The sequence below is a fragment of the Oncorhynchus gorbuscha genome, linkage group LG06, assembly GCF_021184085.1.
Source record: "Oncorhynchus gorbuscha isolate QuinsamMale2020 ecotype Even-year linkage group LG06, OgorEven_v1.0, whole genome shotgun sequence".
Taxonomy (NCBI): domain Eukaryota; kingdom Metazoa; phylum Chordata; class Actinopteri; order Salmoniformes; family Salmonidae; genus Oncorhynchus; species Oncorhynchus gorbuscha.
Window position 1 is genome coordinate 33,668,876 of NC_060178.1, and position 20,235 is coordinate 33,689,110.

Consider the following 20,235-nt stretch of genomic DNA (forward strand, 5'->3'; position numbering starts at 1 on the left):
TCTCCAAAACACATTCTGCACTCTAATGCACATGTCATCCATACTGGTAAACACAAGTGGCAACGATCAAATACAAAATAGAGAACACATGTCATTGATTGAACACAACCACTCAAAATTGATTTAACCCGTTTCAAATGCTGCGACACAACCAATATACGCCAGTTCAGAGAGCAAACAGGTTGTTGAAGGTGGGAAAGAGAAAGTCTGAGAATGGATAGAAGAAACAATGTGAGAAGACGAGTGAGCATGTGAGGTGGGCGACGAGGAGGAAGAGGAGGAGGAGGGCAAGAAAGAGGAAGAGGAGGACAAGAAAGAGGAAGAGGAGGACGAAGAGGAAGAGGAAGACAAAGAGTGGAAATATCTGATGAAATTCCACCAACAGTTGTAGACCATGTTCTTGTCCATGGACTAACAATGAGGGAAGCAGGACTTAGAGTGCAACCCAATTTGAGCCGATTTTCTGTGTCCACCATAGTAAGGACATTCAGAGAAGAGAACAGGTACAGTTTACTACTGTATTTTTGTAATTGCAAATTTACTGTACTACACTATATGCAGCTGTTTCAATAGACATTTGTAAAGTTAATCACTGTATGTATTGTACTGCATGAATATGTTTTGTAACTGCACAACTACTTTTTGTAGAATTGCAAGGCTACCACATGCAGGTGGAAGGACAGCTATATTCACTCGGGAGCAAGAGGCCGTTATAGTTGGCATGGTCCTTCAAGATAATGCAATACGACTCAGAGAAATCCAGGAACGAGTGATACAAGACAACACACACTTCCAGGGAATCGACAGTGGGAGCATTTCCACAATTGCCCGTGTCCTCCATCGTAACAGGATGCGAATGAAACACGTATACAGAGTACCTTTTGAGCGCAACTCACCAAGGGTGAAAGAACTGCGAGCTCAGTATGTGCAAGTAAGTGTACATTCAGAAACATTTACTGTAATCCAGATTGTCTACAGTACTAACACATACTATGTGAATGACATTACTCTTCAGTATGTCATGCAGGTAAAAGAGGACCCAAAAGCGACTTAACAGAAACAGAGTTTAATAATGTTCAAAACGGAATAACTGACATCCTCTAGATTTGTAGAGGGGAAAACAGCTGGAGAAGCGGCCACAGACTGCAGGTCGCTTCGGGTAGGCGCAGGCCGTAGTCGACTGAGACACCTGCTCACACGCAGCGTCTGATGAAGGCACAAAACACGACAGGACAGGGTGATACACAATCACGGCAAAAAACACGACAGGACAGGGCGAAACGCAATCACAGCATGGTGAATACAATACAAGGAACCGACGGAACAGGAACGGATCACAAAGGAATAAATAGGGAGTCTAATCAGGGGAAAGGATCGGGAACAGGTGTGGGAAGACTAAATGATGATTAGGGGAATAGGAACAGCTGGGAGCAGGAACGGAACGACAGAGAGAAGAGAGAGCGAGAGAGTGAGAGAGGGAGGGGGAGAGAGAAGGATAGAACCAAACAAGACCAGCAGAGGGAAACGAATAGCATGGGGAGCACAGGGACAAGACATGACAATAAATGACAAACATGACAGTACCCCCCACTCACCGAGCGCCTCCTGGCGCACTCGAGGAGGAATCCTGGCGGCAACGGAGGAAATCATCGATGAGCGAACGGTCCAGCACGTCCCGAGACGGAACCCAACTCCTCTCCTCAGGACCGTAACCCTCCCAATCCACTAGGTATTGGTGACCCCGTCCCCGAGAACGCATGTCCATAATTTTATGTACCTTGTAAATAGGTGCGCTCTCGACAAGGACGGGAGGGGGAGGGAAGACGAACGGGGTGCGAAGAAAGGGCTTAACACAGGAGACATGGAAGACAGGATGGACGCGACGAAGATGTCGCGGAAGAAGCAGTCGCACAGCGACAGGATTGACGACCTGGGAGACACGGAACGGACCAATGAACCGCGGAGTCAACTTACGAGAAGCTGTCGTAAGAGGAAGGTTGCGAGTGGAAAGCCACACTCTCTGGCCGCAACAATACCTTGGACTCTTAATCCTGCGTTTATTGGCGGCTCTCACCGTCTGTGCCCTGTAACGGCAAAGTGCAGACCTCACCCTCCTCCAGGTGCGCTCACAACGTTGGACAAACGCTTGAGCGGAGGGAACGCTGGACTCGGCAAGCTGGGATGAGAACAGAGGAGGCTGGTAACCCAGACTACTCTGAAACGGAGATAACCCGGTAGCAGACGAAGGAAGCGAATTGTGAGCGTATTCTGCCCAGGGGAGCTGTTCTGCCCAAGACGCAGGGTTTCTGAAAGAAAGGCTGCGTAGTATGCGACCAATCGTCTGATTGGCCCTCTCTGCTTGACCGTTAGACTGGGGATGAAACCCGGAAGAGAGACTGACGGACGCACCAATCAAACGACAGAACTCCCTCCAAAACTGTGACGTGAATTGCGGACCTCTGTCTGAAACGGCGTCTAACGGGAGGCCATGAATTCTGAATACATTCTCAATAATGATTTGTGCCGTCTCCTTAGCGGAAGGAAGTTTAGCGAGGGGAATGAAATGTGCCGCCTTAGAGAACCTATCGACAACCGTCAGAATCACAGTCTTCCCCGCAGACAAAGGCAGACCGGTAATGAAGTCTAAGGCAATGTGAGACCATGGTCGAGAAGGAATGGGGAGCGGTCTGAGACGACCGGCAGGAGGAGAGTTACCCGACTTAGTCTGCGCGCAGTCCGAACAGGCAGCCACGAAACGGCGCGTGTCACGCTCCTGAGTCGGCCACCAAAAGCGCTGGCGAATAGACGCAAGAGTGCCTCGAACACCGGGATGACCCGCTAACTTGGCAGAGTGAGCCCACTGAAGAACAGCCAGACGAGTGGAAACAGGAACGAAAAGGAGGTTACTAGGACAAGCGCGCGGCGACGCAGTGTGCGTGAGTGCTTGCTTAACCTGTCTTTCAATTCCCCAGACTGTTAACCCGACAACACGCCCATAAGGAAGAATCCCCTCGGGATCAGTAGAAGCCACAGAAGAACTAAACAGACGGGATAAGGCATCAGGCTTGGTGTTCTTGCTACCCGGACGGTAAGAAATCACAAACTCGAAACGAGCGAAAAACAACGCCCAACGAGCTTGACGGGCATTAAGTCGTTTGGCAGAACGGATGTACTCAAGGTTCTTATGGTCTGTCCAAACGACAAAAGGAACGGTCGCCCCCTCCAACCACTGTCGCCATTCGCCTAGGGCTAAGCGGATGGCGAGCAGTTCACGGTTACCCACATCATAGTTGCGCTCAGATGGCGACAGGCGATGAGAAAAATAAGCGCAAGGATGAACCTTATCGTCAGACTGGAAGCGCTGGGATAGAATGGCTCCCACGCCTACCTCTGAAGCGTCAACCTCGACAATGAATTGTCTAGTGACGTCAGGAGTAACGAGGATAGGAGCGGACGTAAAACGTTCTTTTAGAAGATCAAAAGCTCCCTGGGCGGAACCGGACCACTTAAAACACGTCTTGACAGAAGTAAGAGCTGTGAGAGGGGCAGCAACTTGACCGAAATTACGAATGAAACGCCGATAGAAATTAGCGAAACCTAAAAAGCGCTGCAACTCGACACGTGACCTTGGAACGGGCCAATCACTGACAGCTTGGACCTTAGCGGAATCCATCTGAATGCCTTCAGCGGAAATAACGGAACCGAGAAAAGTAACGGAGGAGACATGAAAAGAGCACTTCTCAGCCTTTACGTAGAGACAATTCTCTAAAAGGCGCTGTAGAACACGTCGAACGTGCTGAACATGAATCTCGAGTGACGGAGAAAAAATCAGGATATCGTCAAGATAGACAAAAACAAAAATGTTCAGCATGTCTCTCAGAACATCATTAACTAATGCCTGAAAAACAGCTGGCGCATTGGCGAGACCGAACGGCAGAACCCGGTACTCAAAATGCCCTAACGGAGTATTAAACGCCGTTTTCCACTCGTCCCCCTCTCTGATGCGCACGAGATGGTAAGCGTTACGAAGGTCCAACTTAGTAAAGCACCTGGCTCCCTGCAGAATCTCGAAGGCTGATGACATAAGGGGAAGCGGATAACGATTCTTAACCGTTATGTCATTCAGCCCTCGATAATCCACGCAGGGGCGCAGAGTACCGTCCTTCTTCTTAACAAAAAGAACCCCGCCCCGGCCGGAGAGGAAGAAGGCACTATGGTACCGGCGTCAAGAGACACAGACAAATAATCCTCGAGAGCCTTACGTTCGGGAGCCGACAGAGAGTATAGTCTACCTCGAGGAGGAGTGGTCCCCGGAAGGAGATCAATACTACAATCATACGACCGGTGAGGAGGAAAGGAGTTGGCTCGGGACCGACTGAAGACCGTGCGCAGATCATGATATTCCTCCGGCACTCCTGTCAAATCGCCAGGTTCCTCCTGAGAAGTAGGGACAGAAGAAATGGGAGGGATGGCAGACATTAAACACTTCACATGACAAGAAACGTTCCAGGATAGGATAGAATTACTAGACCAATTAATAGAAGGATTATGACATACAAGCCAGGGGTGACCCAAAACAACAGGTGTAAACGGTGAACGGAAAATCAAAAAGACATAGTCTCACTGTGGTTACCAGATACTGTGAGAGTTAAAGGTAGTGTCTCAAATTTGATACTGGGAAGATGACTACCATCTAAGGCAAACATGGGCGTAGGCCTGTCTAACGGTCTGAAAGGAATGTTATGTTTCCGAGCCCATGCTTCGTCCATGAAACAACCCTCAGCCCCAGAGTCAATCAAAGCACTGCATGTAGCACCGAACCGGTCCAGCGTAGATGGACCGACATAGTAGTACAAGATCTAGATGAAGGGACCTGAGTAGTAGCGCTCACCAGTAGCCCTCCGCTTACTGATGGGCTCTGGCCTCTTACTGGACATGAAATAACAAAATGTCCAGCAACTCCGCAATAGAGGCACAGGCGGTTGGTGATCCTCTGTTCCCTCTCCTTATTCGAGATGCGAATCCCTCCCAGCTGCATGGGCTCAGTCTCAAAGCCAGAGGAGGGAGATGGTTGCGATGCGGAGCAGGGAAACACCGTTGATGCGAGCTCTCTTCCACGAGCCCGGTGACGAAGATCTACCCGTCGTTCTATGCGGATGGCGAGAGCAATCAAAGAGTCCACATCTGAAGGAACCTCCCGGGAGAGAATCTCATCCTTAACCGCTGCGTGGAGTCCCTCCAGAAAACGAGCGAGCAGCGCCGGCTCGTTCCACTCACTAGAGGCAGCAAGAGTGCGAAACTCAATGGAATAATCCGTTATGGACCGTTCACCTTGGCATAAGGAAGCCAGGGCCCTAGAAGCCTCCTCACCAAAAACTGAACGGTCAAAAACCCGAATCATCTCCTCTTTAAAGTTCTGGAATCTGTTAGAGCAATCAGCCCTTGCCTCCCAGATAGCTGTGCCCCATTCTCGAGCCCGGCCAGTAAGGAGTGAAATGACGTAAGCAACCCGAGCTCTCTCTCTAGAGTATGTGTGGGGTTGGAGAGAGAACACAATCTCACACTGCGTGAGAAAGGAGCGGCACTCAGTGGGCTGCCCGGAGTAGCAAGGTGGGTTATTAACCCTGGGTTCTGGAGGCTCGGCAGGCCAGGGAGTAACAGGTGGCACGAGACGTAGACTCTGGAACTGTCCAGAGAGGTCGGAAACCTGAGCGGCCAGGTTCTCCACGGCATGGCGAGCAGCAGACAATTCCTGCTCGTGTCTGCCGAGCATGGCTCCTTGGAACTCGACGGCAGTGTAACGAGCGTCTGAAGTCGCTGGGTCCATTCCTTGGTCGGTTCCTTCTGTCATGCAGGTAAAAGAGGACCCAAAAGCGACTTAACAGAAACAGAGTTTAATAATGTTCAAAACGGAATAACTGACATCCTCTAGATTTGTAGAGGGAAAACAGCTGGAGAAGCGGCCACAGACTGCAGGTCGCCGGGTAGGCGCAGGCCGTAGTCGACTGAGACACCTGCTCACACGCAGCGTCTGATGAAGGCACAAAACACGACAGGACAGGGTGATACACAATCACGGCAAAAAACACGACAGGACAGGGCGAAACGCAATCACAGCATGGTGAATACAATACAAGGAACCGACGGAACAGGAACGGATCACAAAGGAATAAATAGGGAGTCTAATCAGGGGAAAGGATCGGGAACAGGTGTGGGAAGACTAAATGATGATTAGGGGAATAGGAACAGCTGGGAGCAGGAACGGAACGACAGAGAGAAGAGAGAGCGAGAGAGTGAGAGAGGGAGGGGGAGAGAGAAGGATAGAACCAAACAAGACCAGCAGAGGGAAACGAATAGCATGGGGAGCACAGGGACAAGACATGACAATAAATGACAAACATGACACAGTACATACAATGTATGTGAATCAGAAGCCTAATTGTACTCTACAGTATAGCACTCTCTGTACGACTTACAAAATCCTGCATACAATATATTGTATTTCTACACAGACAATATTTGACTTGGAATCCTTGGACAGACCCCATGTGTTCATCTTTGTCTATGAAGCCGGCTTCATTCTAACAAAGAGGAGAAGGAGAGGCCGAAACATGATTGGACAGCGGGCCATTGCTGAAGTCCCTGGTCAACGAGGTGGCAATGTCACAATCTATGCTGCTATCAGCAACCATGGTGTTCTACCTCACCATGTTACACTCGGGCCATATAACACACAGCACCTTCTAAGATTTATTGCCAATCTAAGAGATATTTTATTTGAGCAGCAGGTTCAAGAGCAGCAGGATCAAGAGCTAAATGAGAATCCCATTCCCACCTATATGATAGTGTGGGACAATGTCAGTTTCCACCGAGCTGCTCAATAAGGGAGGGAATGGTTTTAACATCAATGGGCAGTTTATGAACTTGTACCTCCCTCCATACTCGCCTTTCCTGAATCCGATTGAGGAGTTTTTCTCCTCTTGGAGATGGAAAGTGTATGATAGACAACCCTACACCAGAGTAAATCTGCTGCAAGCCATGGATTTAGCCTGTGGTGGATATAGGTGAGGAATCATGTCAGGCACACAAGAGGCTTCTTCCCCCGTTGCCTCAGGAGGGAAAATATTGCTTGTGATGTCGACGAAGTGCTCTGGCCTGACTCAGCCCAAAGACAAGAAGAAGCACATTGATCACATGTTTACTCCTTTGATTTTTGTCCCTTTTACAGTTTTTTTGGATTGATTACCCACTAAAATTAAAAGTAGTACACTATTAGCAAAACCTTACACTCAAGAAGCAAAACATCAGCCCACATTTGCACAACTATAAGCACATTGTCAACCTCACACTTGTAGCAAACCTCTACACACAGTGATTTGCAAAACATTAAAAACACTTAACATACATTACACACAAAAATCTATCATGAAGTCACATCCTTGCAATACCAAAGCACTGACTGTCAGATTACCACACCCTCCAACCTATTGGTTCAACACAGTCATCAGGTGTGCAAACACTTGTTTGCTTAATTGTAGACACACCAACCAGGTGTATTAGCACTTTCCATGCTGTCACAGTTACCAGCCCTTTCAAGCTTAACATCCTTATCATTTATCGCCCTCCAGGTTCCCTCGGAGAGTTCATCAATGATAAGCTCCTTTCCTGAGGACGGCTCACCTCTCACAGTTCTGGGCGACTTTAACCTCCCCACGTCTACCTTTGACTCATTCCTCTCTGCCTCCTTCTTTCCACTCCTCTCCTCTTTTGACCTCACCCTCTCACCTTCCCCCCCTACTCACAAGGCAGGCAATACGCTCGACCTCATCTTTACTAGATGCTGTTCTTCCACTAACCTTGTATCCTTTTCCCTCTCGCACTCATCCAACACCTCCCACACTGCCCCTACTCGGATGGTATCGCGCCGTCCCAACCTTCGCTCTCTCTCCCCCGCTACTCTCTCCTCTTCCATCCTATCATCTCTTCCCTCCGCTCAAACCTTCTCCAACCTATCTCCTGATTCTGCCTCCTCAACCCTCCTCTCCTCCCTCTCTGCATCCTTTGACTCTCTATGTCCCCTATCCTCCAGGCCAGCTCGGTCCTCCCCTCCCGCTCCGTGGCTCGATGACTCATTGCGAGCTCACAGAACAGGGCTCCGGGCAGCCGAGCGGAAATGGAGGAAAACTCGCCTCCCTGCGGACCTGGCATCCTTTCACTCCCTCCGCTCTACATTTTCCTCCTCTGTCTCTGCTGCTAAAGCCACTTTCTACCACGCTAAATTCCAAGCATCTGCCTCTAACCCTAGGAAGCTCTTTGCCACCTTCTCCTCCCTCCTGAATCCTCCTCCCTCCCCCTCCTCCCTCTCTGCAGACGACTTCGTCAACCATTTTGAAAAGAAGGTTGACGACATCCGATCCTCGTTTGCTAAGTCAAACGACACCGCTGGTTCTGCTCACACTGCCCTACCCTGTGCTCTGACCTCTTTCTCCCCTCTCTCTCCAGATGAAATCTCGCGTCTTGTGACGGCCGGCCGCCCAACAACCTGCCCGCTTGACCCTATCCCCTCCCCTCTTCTCCAGACCATTTCCGGAGACCTTCTCCCTTACCTCACCTCGCTCATCAACTCATCACTGACCGCTGGCTACGTCCCTTCCGTCTTCAAGAGAGCGAGAGTTGGCACTCGATATATGATTATGCAGAGGTATGTATTCACTTTAGCAGTGTGATCTTGCATACTGTCTCATAATCTTTTACTGTACTGGAATATGTATACTAGATCTACACTGAACTACACAATTTTGCCTGACACTGTTTTTCAGAGAGTTTTATGAATGGATGGAGAGGAGATCCAGCATGAGTTCATTTACATAGATGAGGCTGGGTTCAACCTGACGAGAACACGAAGGAGGGGAAGAAACATCATTGGCCACAGGGCTATAGTCAATGTCCCAGGGCAACGTGGGGGTAATATAACACTCTGTGCAGCCATTACACAGAATGGTGTCCTCCACCGCCATGCCCATATGGGCCCTTACAACACAGCACTCATACTTACATTCTTGGACCAATTGCACAACATAACAGCAGCAAATCAAATCGATCATATGCAATACATTGTTGTCTGGGACAATGTGTCTTTCCACCGCTCTGGTCTGGTTCAGATCTGGTTTCAGCAACATTCACATTTCACCGTCCTATATCTTCCACCATACTCTCCATTCCTCAACCCTATAGAAGAGTTTTTCTCAGCATGGCGGTGGAAGGTACATGATCTCCGTCTCCAGGCTGAGGTACCCCTCATCCAAGCCATGGAGGAGGCCTGTGACCAGATGGAGGTAGCAGCAATGCAAGGATGGATTCGTCATTCAAGACGTTTCTTTCCAAGGTGTCTTGCTAATGACAACATTGCCTACGATGTTGATGAAATTCTCTGGCCAGATCCAGCTCGGCGACGAGACAATGTCTAGTTGTTTTTTATTTTATTTTTTTGATCTTACAATACGTAAAGTGACGTTTGGTTACAGTATTATGAATCTCCATGTCAACATTTTGGGCGTGTTGAGAAATAAATGAGTTTCTTCAGTCTGCAACATTGGTCTTGTGTAGTGTTTGGTGAATTGACATTATATTTGTACTTTGTTGATAGTAGCCTACTCTAATCATAGGGAAGTAGAAGTGCTAAAGGTGTTTTAGGTTTATCACAGCAGAGTGTAACTCGTGCAAACAGAGTATAATAATGTGAAACTTGTGTGTTTCATATGGTAACAAAGTGTGGTTTTTAAAAAGAAGTATATAGTTTTTACAAGAGTGTTTACTTTTGCAAAGGATCTGTAGTGTTTTGCTAATTGGGTGTGTGGTTGTGCTAATTGTGTGTAGTGTTTTGAAAACACGGGCCCTGTTATGAAAATCGTGCTTAAGCAATAAAAAAAACTGTAGTATTGTAGACTGTAGTACAGTGCTTTGTAGGCTGTATATTGTACAATGGACAAATTGTATGGCCCTGAACATTGTGCTTTCCATTTATTAACAGTACTGACTGCTCAATAGATTGACTGGTTGCAGGTTCATATCAACAAAGAACAAGAATTACAGTATCACAGAGACAAAGGACAAGTTTGTGAGATGCAGGGTACAGTACTGTAAAAATAGGGGTAGAGGGAGGAGGAAGAACAAAAAACAAAATTGCAAAGAGCAAAGCAGAGTAGTAACTTCTGATCAATTTTGAGCTACTATGATAGAACATGTTTTTGTTCATCAAAGGACAATGACGTAAAAATATTAATCTTTTTTTAGATTAAAAATGTACTTTTCCCTGAGAATTGTATGCTTTGAACATTGTGTTTTCTATTTTTCGGTGTATTGTTTACTGACTGCTTGAGAGTGTATATCATTTGGATCACTTTGTCTATGATTTGAGAGCCGTGTTTGATTTTGAACACAGGTGAAACTGTTTTGAGGCAAATGTTTCATTTTGCGAGAGGAGTCAGAGGTTATGTAAATACTGCTTGAAGATGAGGTTTTGTGTTGAATGTTTTCAGGAAATGGAGCAAGGTTTCAGAAATAGTGTTTTAGCAATTGAGAAAAACTGTAACTTGGAGACAACTGAACCAATGTCTTCTCTGCTTTCCGGGCTAAACATTTCCCCAAACTATCTGAATGTGTGTGTGCGCGATAGCACAGGGTCACGCTGGTCAGTATGAGTGGCAGAGGAAGTGCAAGGGGACACAGAGTGAGAGTGAGATTAGAAAGCGAGAGAGCGAGAAATACTTGTGTGTTTATGTGTGTGTATACTGAAGTGTACAGAGTGTGTGATATCTTGGGGTCAGGCTGGTTCCAGGGAGTGGAGGAGGAAGTGCAGGCCAGGGAGACTTTCCCTTCAGCATGGCCCCTTAGCTCACTTTTTTATCCTTTCTTTCTGTCTTCCTTCCCTCTTCCAAATGTTTGCTTAAACATCAAGATGGGGAAACCTCTCAGGGTTCGTCCTGGCAGTGACGGTGAGACTCACTCCAGAAACAGATCCGTCTCAAAACGAAAAACTATTCCAGATGTGAGGCTACCTTCTCCTCCGCACCTCCTCCGTTCCTCCGTCCCATTCTCCTCTCTTTATCTTCTCCTGTCCTCCCTCCCCCATCTCCTGCCTCCTTCATGCTTAGACAGACATGTCAGCCATAATCACCACACACTTTTCATATTTTCAGTCTATTAGTGGTACCCTTGGTAACATAATTGCGATCAAATGTGATAACATCTGCAATTCCTCCAATAATAGTGTCAGTTTTGATTCATGTGTTGTATTCGGGAACATTTCATTGGCTCTCCAGGCAGCTCTAAGACTCCATAAGCCAGCAGTGAGCAAAACATCCATACAATGTTTTACAACAGTTGACTAAACTCTGGTTAATTAATAAAGATGAAATCAAATTGATTCACACTGTAGATTATAATACAGTGTGCACAGTACTCATTTGCACAGATCTCTGCACTTTTGCGTGATGAAAATGCTGTGCTTAAAGGTCAACTTTGGGCAAAACCCCCAAAAGAACAGCTTTAAACTGTACAACAATGCACCACCATACCAGATCATTTAATGCTTTAAAAAAAGATTAATAAGATATTTGGCTACAGAAGTGCCATTTCTTACCTATCTCTACATCTTCCATCCAAAAACAAATCCTGTGAAATGACGTCAACACATACTGGAGCTGTTAGGGGCCAGCTACATTGGCTAACATAGCTAACGAACAAGCTACGTCGATTGCGGAGCACATGACCAGAATGACAAATCGATGAAGCACCGAAGGCAGAGCACATTTCTGTTTGAAAATTGAGAAAGAGGCAGAGTTGGACCATTTTTCATGCCGAAAGTCGACCCTTAATATATGAGTGGTGGAAATTGGGCTTGTTGACCATAGTACAGGTGTAAAATCTTAATTTGAGTAGCAGGACACCTTTCCTGCAATGCAGGACATTTCTAACTTGTATTGTATTTGAGGTTTAAAAAGGATTCTGAAGTTTGCAATTACCACTTTTTAAGAATTGATTTTACTTTACGAAAAATACATCAACCCCATCAAAAATAATCCACATAACAATTCACATTTCCTGTTGCTGCAGGATTATTTTCCTGCTATAGCAAACTGGCTCAAATTGATCCTACATCTGTAATTCACCACTGATCTATGAGTGAGAGGAGAAACATGAGTACATTCACATACAGGTGTACACTGCAAACAGAGGCAGGGAGAAAGAGAACCAGAGAGAAAGAGAGAAAAATATGGGGAGACAAGGCCTGACTTTGCATGCATTCACAGAGCAATTGATTGTTGTTTTCAGACTAGAGTAATTGAAAAATCACAACATTATCTACCTGATATTTAATTAATGAAGCATGCCATATTAGTTTCATAGCAGGACACAAATACAACAGAATGAAACTCTGAACAACCACATTATGTGGGATTCACTTGGTACAAAAAGAAAACTGTTCCATAATAAGGTAATTTCCCATTAACTACAGCCAGACAGATCCATTGGCTCAGCCCATAGACAATAGAGGAGAAAGCAGAGAAAGAATTTGTAATTACCTTGGATGTGATTGGTGAAAATAAGTCATTATCAGTGGCTCAGACCACACCCTAAACTGAAGCACGCAATAAAGGAGGAGAGAGAGCGAGAGAGAGAGGCGTTTTTCAGTGCGCCGGATGAACGTCTCTCCTAAATGCTGGTCTGTGGGGTATTTATCTAGCTTACCCTCAGGGGTGACCCATGGGGCACTTCTGAGGACTTACTATACACTTGTGAGGACCAGGGTAGCCTAGTGGTTAGAGTGTTGGACTAGTAACCGAAAGGCTGCAAGTTCAAATCCCCAAGATGACAAGGTACAAATCTATCGTTCTGCCCCTGAACAGGCAGTTAACCCACTGTTCCTAGGCCATCATTGAAAATAAGAATTTGTTCTTAACTGACTTGCCTAGTTAAATAAAGGTAAAAAAACAACGACAATTGATTCCCATTCAAAATCCTATTTTCCCTAAACCCTAATTCTAACCCCTCAGCCTAGAATGAGGACCAGCTGAATGTCCTCTCATTTCTGAATTTTGGTTGGTTTACTATTCTTGAGGCCTTTCTTGTACTCACAAGTATAGTTAAATGTGTACACATACACACCATCTAAAAATAAAATATCACCTCTGAAATGATGGAAAAATACCATCCCTGTGTGGAGCGAGAAAGAGAAGAAAACATGTTTTTTTCAGATAGGTGCAGTGAAATGTGTTGTTTTACGGAGTCAGCCGTACCAGTACGACGCACCTGGAGCAAATGAGAGTTTTTCACCTTGTCAGTATGGGTATTCAAATCAGCGACCTTTTGGTTACTGGCCCAACGCTCTAACCACTAGGCTACCTGCTGCCCAAATATAGAAAGAGAGAGCTGGACGAACACACACACACACACACACACACACACACACACACACACACACACACACACACACACACACACACACACACACACACACACACACACACACACACACACACACAAACACACACACACACACACAGTACTCTGATATTATACTCAATGTTGTCCTTGGCCATCTTGTGTAAACTGTCTCATAGCCTTTCTATTGTAATATGATGAGAACAATATCTTCAGCGCAATGGCTGTACCCAGCCTTGGTGGGAGTTTATTTTTGTGTGTGTGTTGTGCATGCAGAGTCTGTGGTTAATACATTCCATACATACTGACAGCAGGAAAGTATATTGAAATGGGCTTCCAATGTGTATTTGCTGGGATTGTTGATTACTCAGAAGTGGTGGAGTGCAGAGTACTAATGCACCCGAACATGGCCAAAGTTCATTTAAATTCATGCAACAAAATGTTCTAAATCCCAATTATCCCCCATTGTGGAGAATCATTTTGCTGACGGCAAGTGAGAGAGAAGTCTTAATTATCTCCAGATTTCAAATCCTCTAAACTGGGCGAAGATTCTTTGACACACCCGAGAATGGATGAGGGAATTGTGCGTCTGTCCGTCCCTTGTCACTCTACAGTTTTGCTTGGGGTCTCGTTGACTCAATCACAGGTCTTACTGTGTCTAACTATAATTCTGCTGCAAGGATGGAGAGGAAAAAAACAGAAGGCAGGAAATATGCATTGCTGAATTTAGTAGCACCGAGATGCATGGTGATGCCAACTTTCCCCTGTTTAAAATTCCTGAGCAGTGTAGTTATACCATCTCTGTCTTTCCCATTTCCATACTGAGTGGGCGACATGCTTTCACTGTAGAGTAGGAGCCATAGAGACTGGAATAAGCCTGGAGTAGAGATAGATGGAGAAATAGAGGTGGATTCAGGTTGGGATAAGACTGGACTGTAGATCAAGTAATATGGATAGACTAAAGCTGTATACTGTCAAGCTGACCACTCTGCTGTATGTCCGGAGCACATCTCATAAACCCGGTCAGAGACTTCTAGCAACAGAGATGACGAGATGTAGACAGGCCTGAAAACAACCACAGCACCCACCACTTCACTGCTCAGTCCCATTGGAGAGAACACCCATTTTGTATAAACCTTCTCTCTCTCTCTCTCTCTCTCTCTCTCTCTCTCTCTCTCTCTCTCTCTCTCTCTCTCTCTCTCTCTCTCTCTCTCTCTCTCTCTCTCTCTCTCTCTCTCTCTCTCTCTCTCTCTCTCTCTCTCTCTCTCTCTCTCTCTCTCTCTCTCTCTCTCTCTCTCTCTCTCTCTCTCTCTCTCTCTCTCTCTCTCTCTCTCTCTCTGCCAATATAGCAACATGCTAGTCTTAAAGATCAGCCACACTGTAGGCTGTAAAATACACGCATGAATGGAGAGAAGGGTGTGTCTCCGTGAAGGAAGGGGAGGACCATCCTCCTCAGTGAATTTCTTAAAAATAAAAATGGTAAAGCATTTTAAAAAGGTATCATTTTTAGATAAAACTATACTAAATATAATCACATGTAACCAAATAATTGATTAAAACACACTATTTTGCAATAAAGGTCTATAGTAGCCTCGACAGCACTCAAGGTAGCACCAGGTGTAGCCGGATGGTTCTCACCCCCTTCCATAGACTTACACAGTAATTATGACAACTTCAGGAAGATGTCCTCCAACCTATCAGAGCTCTTGCAGCATGAACTGATATGTTGTCCACCCAATCAAAGGATGAGATAATTTATATAGTACTGAAATCATAAAATGTGGTGAGTAGTTGACTCAAAGAGAGAGAAAGACAATAGTTGAACAGTTTTAAACTATTTAATTTCTTCCAAAATGAAAGAGAAGCAAGAGAGAGTAATTTTATTTCTAGTTTCACTTAGGTCTTCTTAGCTAGCAAATGCAACTAGCCAGTTAGGCCTACTCAAACACACTGTTCAAACAGGAGGATGCTATGATAGCTAGCTGGCTATGACTATCCAACGCAACACTAGAACTTTTCCAAGTCATTGTAAGCTTTTGGTTTTCCTACAGTGCATTTGGAAAGTATTCAGACCCCTTGACTTGTTCCACATTTTGTTACGTTACAGCCTTATTCTAAAATTGATTAAATCAAAAAATATCTTCATTAATCTACACACAGTACCCCATTAATGTCAAAGCGAAAACTGTTTTTGGACATTTCTACAAACCATTTAACAATGTGTTAATGCAGTGTCAATACACTGCACCTATGTAACTACCAGGCAAATGCATATGGTTTTGGAACCTTAAGTGAAGTGGTGGTGTGCTACCACACTACCAGGCAGAAGGATGTAGAGTGTAATATGGACTGTAAAGAGTTACATTTGGAATCCTTAATGGTGAAACTTCCACCTTCTAACAGGGCAACGACCCTAACCACACAACAAAGACAATGCAGGAGTGGTTTCGGGACAAGTCTCTGAATGTCCTTGAGTGGCCTAGCCAGAGCCTGAACTTGAACCCGATCAAACATCTCTGGAGAGACCTGAAAATAGCTGTGCAGCAACGCTCCCCATCCAACCTGACAAAGTTTGCGAGAATCTGCAGAGAAGAATGGGAGAAACTGCACAAATACAAGTGTGCCAAGCTTGTAGTGTCATACCCCAGAAGATTTGAGGCTGTAATCGCTGCTTTGACAAAGTACTGAGAGGGTCTAACACGTTAGTTCTGTTAGCTATGTTGACTATGAAGTTATTTTAGGTAATATGGTGACAATGATGTAGGTTGTTTGTAGCAGTTATGATATGGTTTGGCTTGGAAAGTTGTTTTTGCCTGGTCACAAACAGCTGATGTGTTGTGCATTGAAGTTCACAAGCGAAAGGAAAAGTTGAGGAGGAGGAGAGCGCATAGATGCGAGAAGGAATACAACGTGGCTGCTATGAAAGTGAACTGTGTTTACGCGTGATCAGGTATTCCTTCTGCCGACTCGGTTGAAAAACATTCTTAAACGGAAGCAAATCGAACAAAACGGGGATAAAAATAGCTGAATTTGTCCAATAGAAATTCTTGTTTGCAACTGTTGGACTTGATTACACTCTACGTCAGCTTGATGCAGGCAAAAGTGTGCAAGGCGGTATTGAATGTGTCATTGTCTGTCCATGTGTCACCGTCTGTCAAATGTCTCTCTCGACCTGTATGCACCTACATTGTAAACTTTCATTCATAGGCTAGGTTGTAGCAACCTCATGATGGGTACAGGGCAAATGTGAGTATCATGTAGTAGCCTAAACCTATCGCTGTTACACTGGGTGAATGGAATATGAATGACAGTCATCCAATACGTTGTAATAGAAATAACGCCATGCTCATGAAAAAGAAAACATCCTCATTTTAAACGGCGCTGGCTGCCCATGGTGTGTCTAGTGTGTGTTTTGTCACTCCACTGTTAAAGACGTCAAAGTTTTGATGTATGTTCATGAAAGTCCATGAAAACAAATAGTTGTTTCCCTGCACCAAGCCACAGAAAAATAAAAGTTCACAGCATATGGAACATAGGCTTTGTTTGCTTCGAGGCACCCCAGACAATTTTGTGAGAAATGTTCTGGTGTGTTTGTAGTTTGCCTGGAGCAGGCTTTAATTAAAAAGCAATGTTAATGTGAAGAACTGACTCTACAATTACCTCCCCCTCTCTCAGAGCAGACTGCCACAGCTGTAAAAGACCACGCACCACACACACACAGTCTTGTACAGCTAACCTTGTGGGGACACGCAATTCAGTCCCATTCAAAATCCTATTTTCCCGAACGCCTAACTTAACCCTAACCCATACTCTTAGCCTAACCATAACCCAAAAACCTAACCTTAACCCTAGCTCCTCACCCTAACTCTATAACTAACCTTTGCTCCTAACCCTTAACCCAAAACCCCCTAGAAATAACATTTGACCTTGTAGAGACCAACAAAATGTCTCCAGTTGGTCATATTTTTGTTATTTTACTACTCTTCTGGGGACTTCTATTCACACACACACACACACACACACACACACACACACACACACACACACACACACACACACACACACACACACACACACACACACACACACACACACACACACACACACACACACACACACACACACACACACACACACACACACAGAGAGAGAGAGAGAGAGAGAGAGAGTTTGGCCTTGTGCCCTGCTCTTTATCCAATTATAAACCTCTATTTAATGACAACAGCTCTATAATGTTGTCATACGTACTATTGTCCCAAGTCATTGTATTTATCAGGAGTTGACTCAGATTCTCTCTCTGTTGCCTACTGGTTGTCAGTGATCCGTCTCTGCTCAACAAGCGTTGCGTCTGGGTTTCCTTGTAAAATATAATTGGCATCTCATTAACATCACACTTTCCCTCAGTGAAGCAAACATAGAGTGGTAAAAGTGGAGAAAACCATGGATACCAGAACAGTCCTGCTCATATCAAAAGAGACAACAGCAGCAATTAAGGCCACCACATGGACAAACATACACAAGCACGTGCATACACAGCTCCCCATACCGTTCCCATGGCAACACTCACCTGGGTTAACCTGTGAGGTGACGTCTCCTACCAGATAGAGAAGGATGAGCAACGGAAAGTGTTTGTCCCACAGGCGCTTCATCCCAAACACACGCACACGCACACACACACACACACACACACACACACACACACACACACACACACACACACACACACACACACACACACACACACACACAGAGAGAGAGAGGGTCTTCAAACCTGAAATCAATGGGAAAACAACAGACAGTCAAAATATGTCATACAAGTTGGAATATTTGGACTGTGATGAAATGGAACAGAAGTTCAAGGGTCCGTGTTTGGATCCATGTGGCATATTCAGACAGTTGATGCGGTTTTACCTCTTTCCTCCAGGGAACCAGACCATCTGAGAGGTTCTATGGGAAAGCTACAGCTTTTACTGGAGGAATGGTTTTCATTTGCTCAATAAAGACAATAATTGCTGTGTAAAAGTGGAATTTCCATTCATCATTACCTTAACACAAGCGAATAGCAAAGGGATATTAAAGTCAAACTGGCAGGGATAATTCAACATTACAGTAGCCAGCTCTAAGGAATAAAAATGTACATAAAACTGTACCTATACAGCTAAACATCTAATAGTAAATGTGTGTGGGTGTGTTAGAGAACTTCAGACAAAAGGAGGTAGGAATAAATTCAAAGTGAGAGAGTGAGAGAGAGACAGAGAGAGAGAGAGAGAGAGAGAGAGAGAGAGACAGAGAGAGAGAGAGACAGAGAGAGAGAGAGAGAGAGAGAGAGAGAGAGAGAGAGAGAGAGAGAGAGAGAGAGAGAGAGAGAGAGAGAGAGAGAGAGAGAGAGACAGAGAGAGAGACAGAGAGAGAGACAGAGAGAGAGAGAGAGAGAGAGAGAGAGAGAGAGAGAGAGAGAGAGAGAGAGAGAGAGAGAGAGAGAGAGAGAGACGGCCACCACAGACATTACCACAGTGGGACTGATTATACAGTGAGACAGAGACAGGTCCAGCAGGACTCCTCTCTTCGACAGACCCAAACAGCCAATGGTCTAACCTCAAAGGAAAAGTTGATGTCTACTCACAGTGATCTTGAACAAAGCTTTTGGTAATTGACTCTAGTCTTGTGTGGTTGTCTGGCCTCCCACTTGCATAATGATCTAGTAAAAGGTGTGTGTGTGTGTGTGTGGGGGGGGGGGGGGGGGGGTGCCGCACATGTAAACTCCTTACCGTCATTCTAACTCATTGTTACATAATCACAATCTTAGTATGTGGCTTGCTCACTGTGTCAATAGCTTGTTATGGAAGAAACACCATGCTGCATTTAAAGCACGGGGAACAAAACGGTCATGTGGTGACGTTCATTTATTACTGGAACGACTGGATCATTAGTGGTTGTTATATCTTTGCTTATACAAAATAGTGCAGTATGGACTGTACAGAGTTAAAGCTGGAATCCTTAATGGTGAAACTGCCACGTCCATTTGGGAAATCACAACAACGAAGTTACTGCAGACAACGAACACTGTTTTTTTCCCCTCTTTCGACATCACTGCACAAGCGATAGAACAACAGAACATGCAATTCAATTTAACCACACTGCTCAACACACCTCATCTCCGTTTCGTTCACAAAATAAAAACAGTAACAAAGGTGCTGTGGACGGACAGTGGAACTGTTTCCCCTAATACAGATTCCATGTTTAAGGTGGAGAGATCAGAAAGCCAAAGGGGAGGTTCCCTGGTCTTTATCCTATGCCAAAGAGGTACGAGTGAGTGTGTGCGCACGCAAAGTTTTCAAATGTTAATTCCGTACTAAACACAACATTCTCCTGGCCGTGCGCTGCTGCATAGGAGTGGCTGATAGGGCAACATGTCAGGATCCAGCAGCAGAACACACACACACACCTAGTAAACGTCTCCTTGCCCTCTGCAGCAAACACTGACACATGCTCACAATAAGCAGGCCATTGAGTGCCACTGTCAGACAACAGTGTAAAAGCTGGAGCTTCATACAGTTGCCTACGTACAGGGCTTTATTCTGGTTGTGGGAAACATACACTATACATACAAAAGTATGTAGACACCCCTTCAAATGAGTGGATTCGGATATTTCAGCCACACCCATTGTTGACAGGTGCATAAAATTGAGTACACAGCCATGCAATCTCCATAAACAAACATTGGATATAGAATGGCCTTACTGACGATCTCAGTGACTTTTAATGTGGCACGGTCATAGGGTGCCATCTTTC

The 20,235-nt window shown here is 45.3% G+C and overlaps 1 protein-coding gene across 1 annotated transcript in view; it reads right to left on the reverse strand.

Annotated features, from left to right (window-relative positions):
- LOC124037879 (discoidin domain-containing receptor 2-like) overlaps positions 1 to 20,235 on the reverse strand; it is a 57,985-nt gene that overhangs the window by 13,407 nt on the left and 24,343 nt on the right. Inside the window, exon 2 of the mRNA XM_046353067.1 lies at positions 18,011 to 18,214. Coding sequence (XP_046209023.1) covers positions 18,011 to 18,092 — 82 coding nt within the window. The 5' untranslated portion in view covers positions 18,093 to 18,214. The remainder of the gene's footprint in view (positions 1 to 18,010; positions 18,215 to 20,235) is intronic.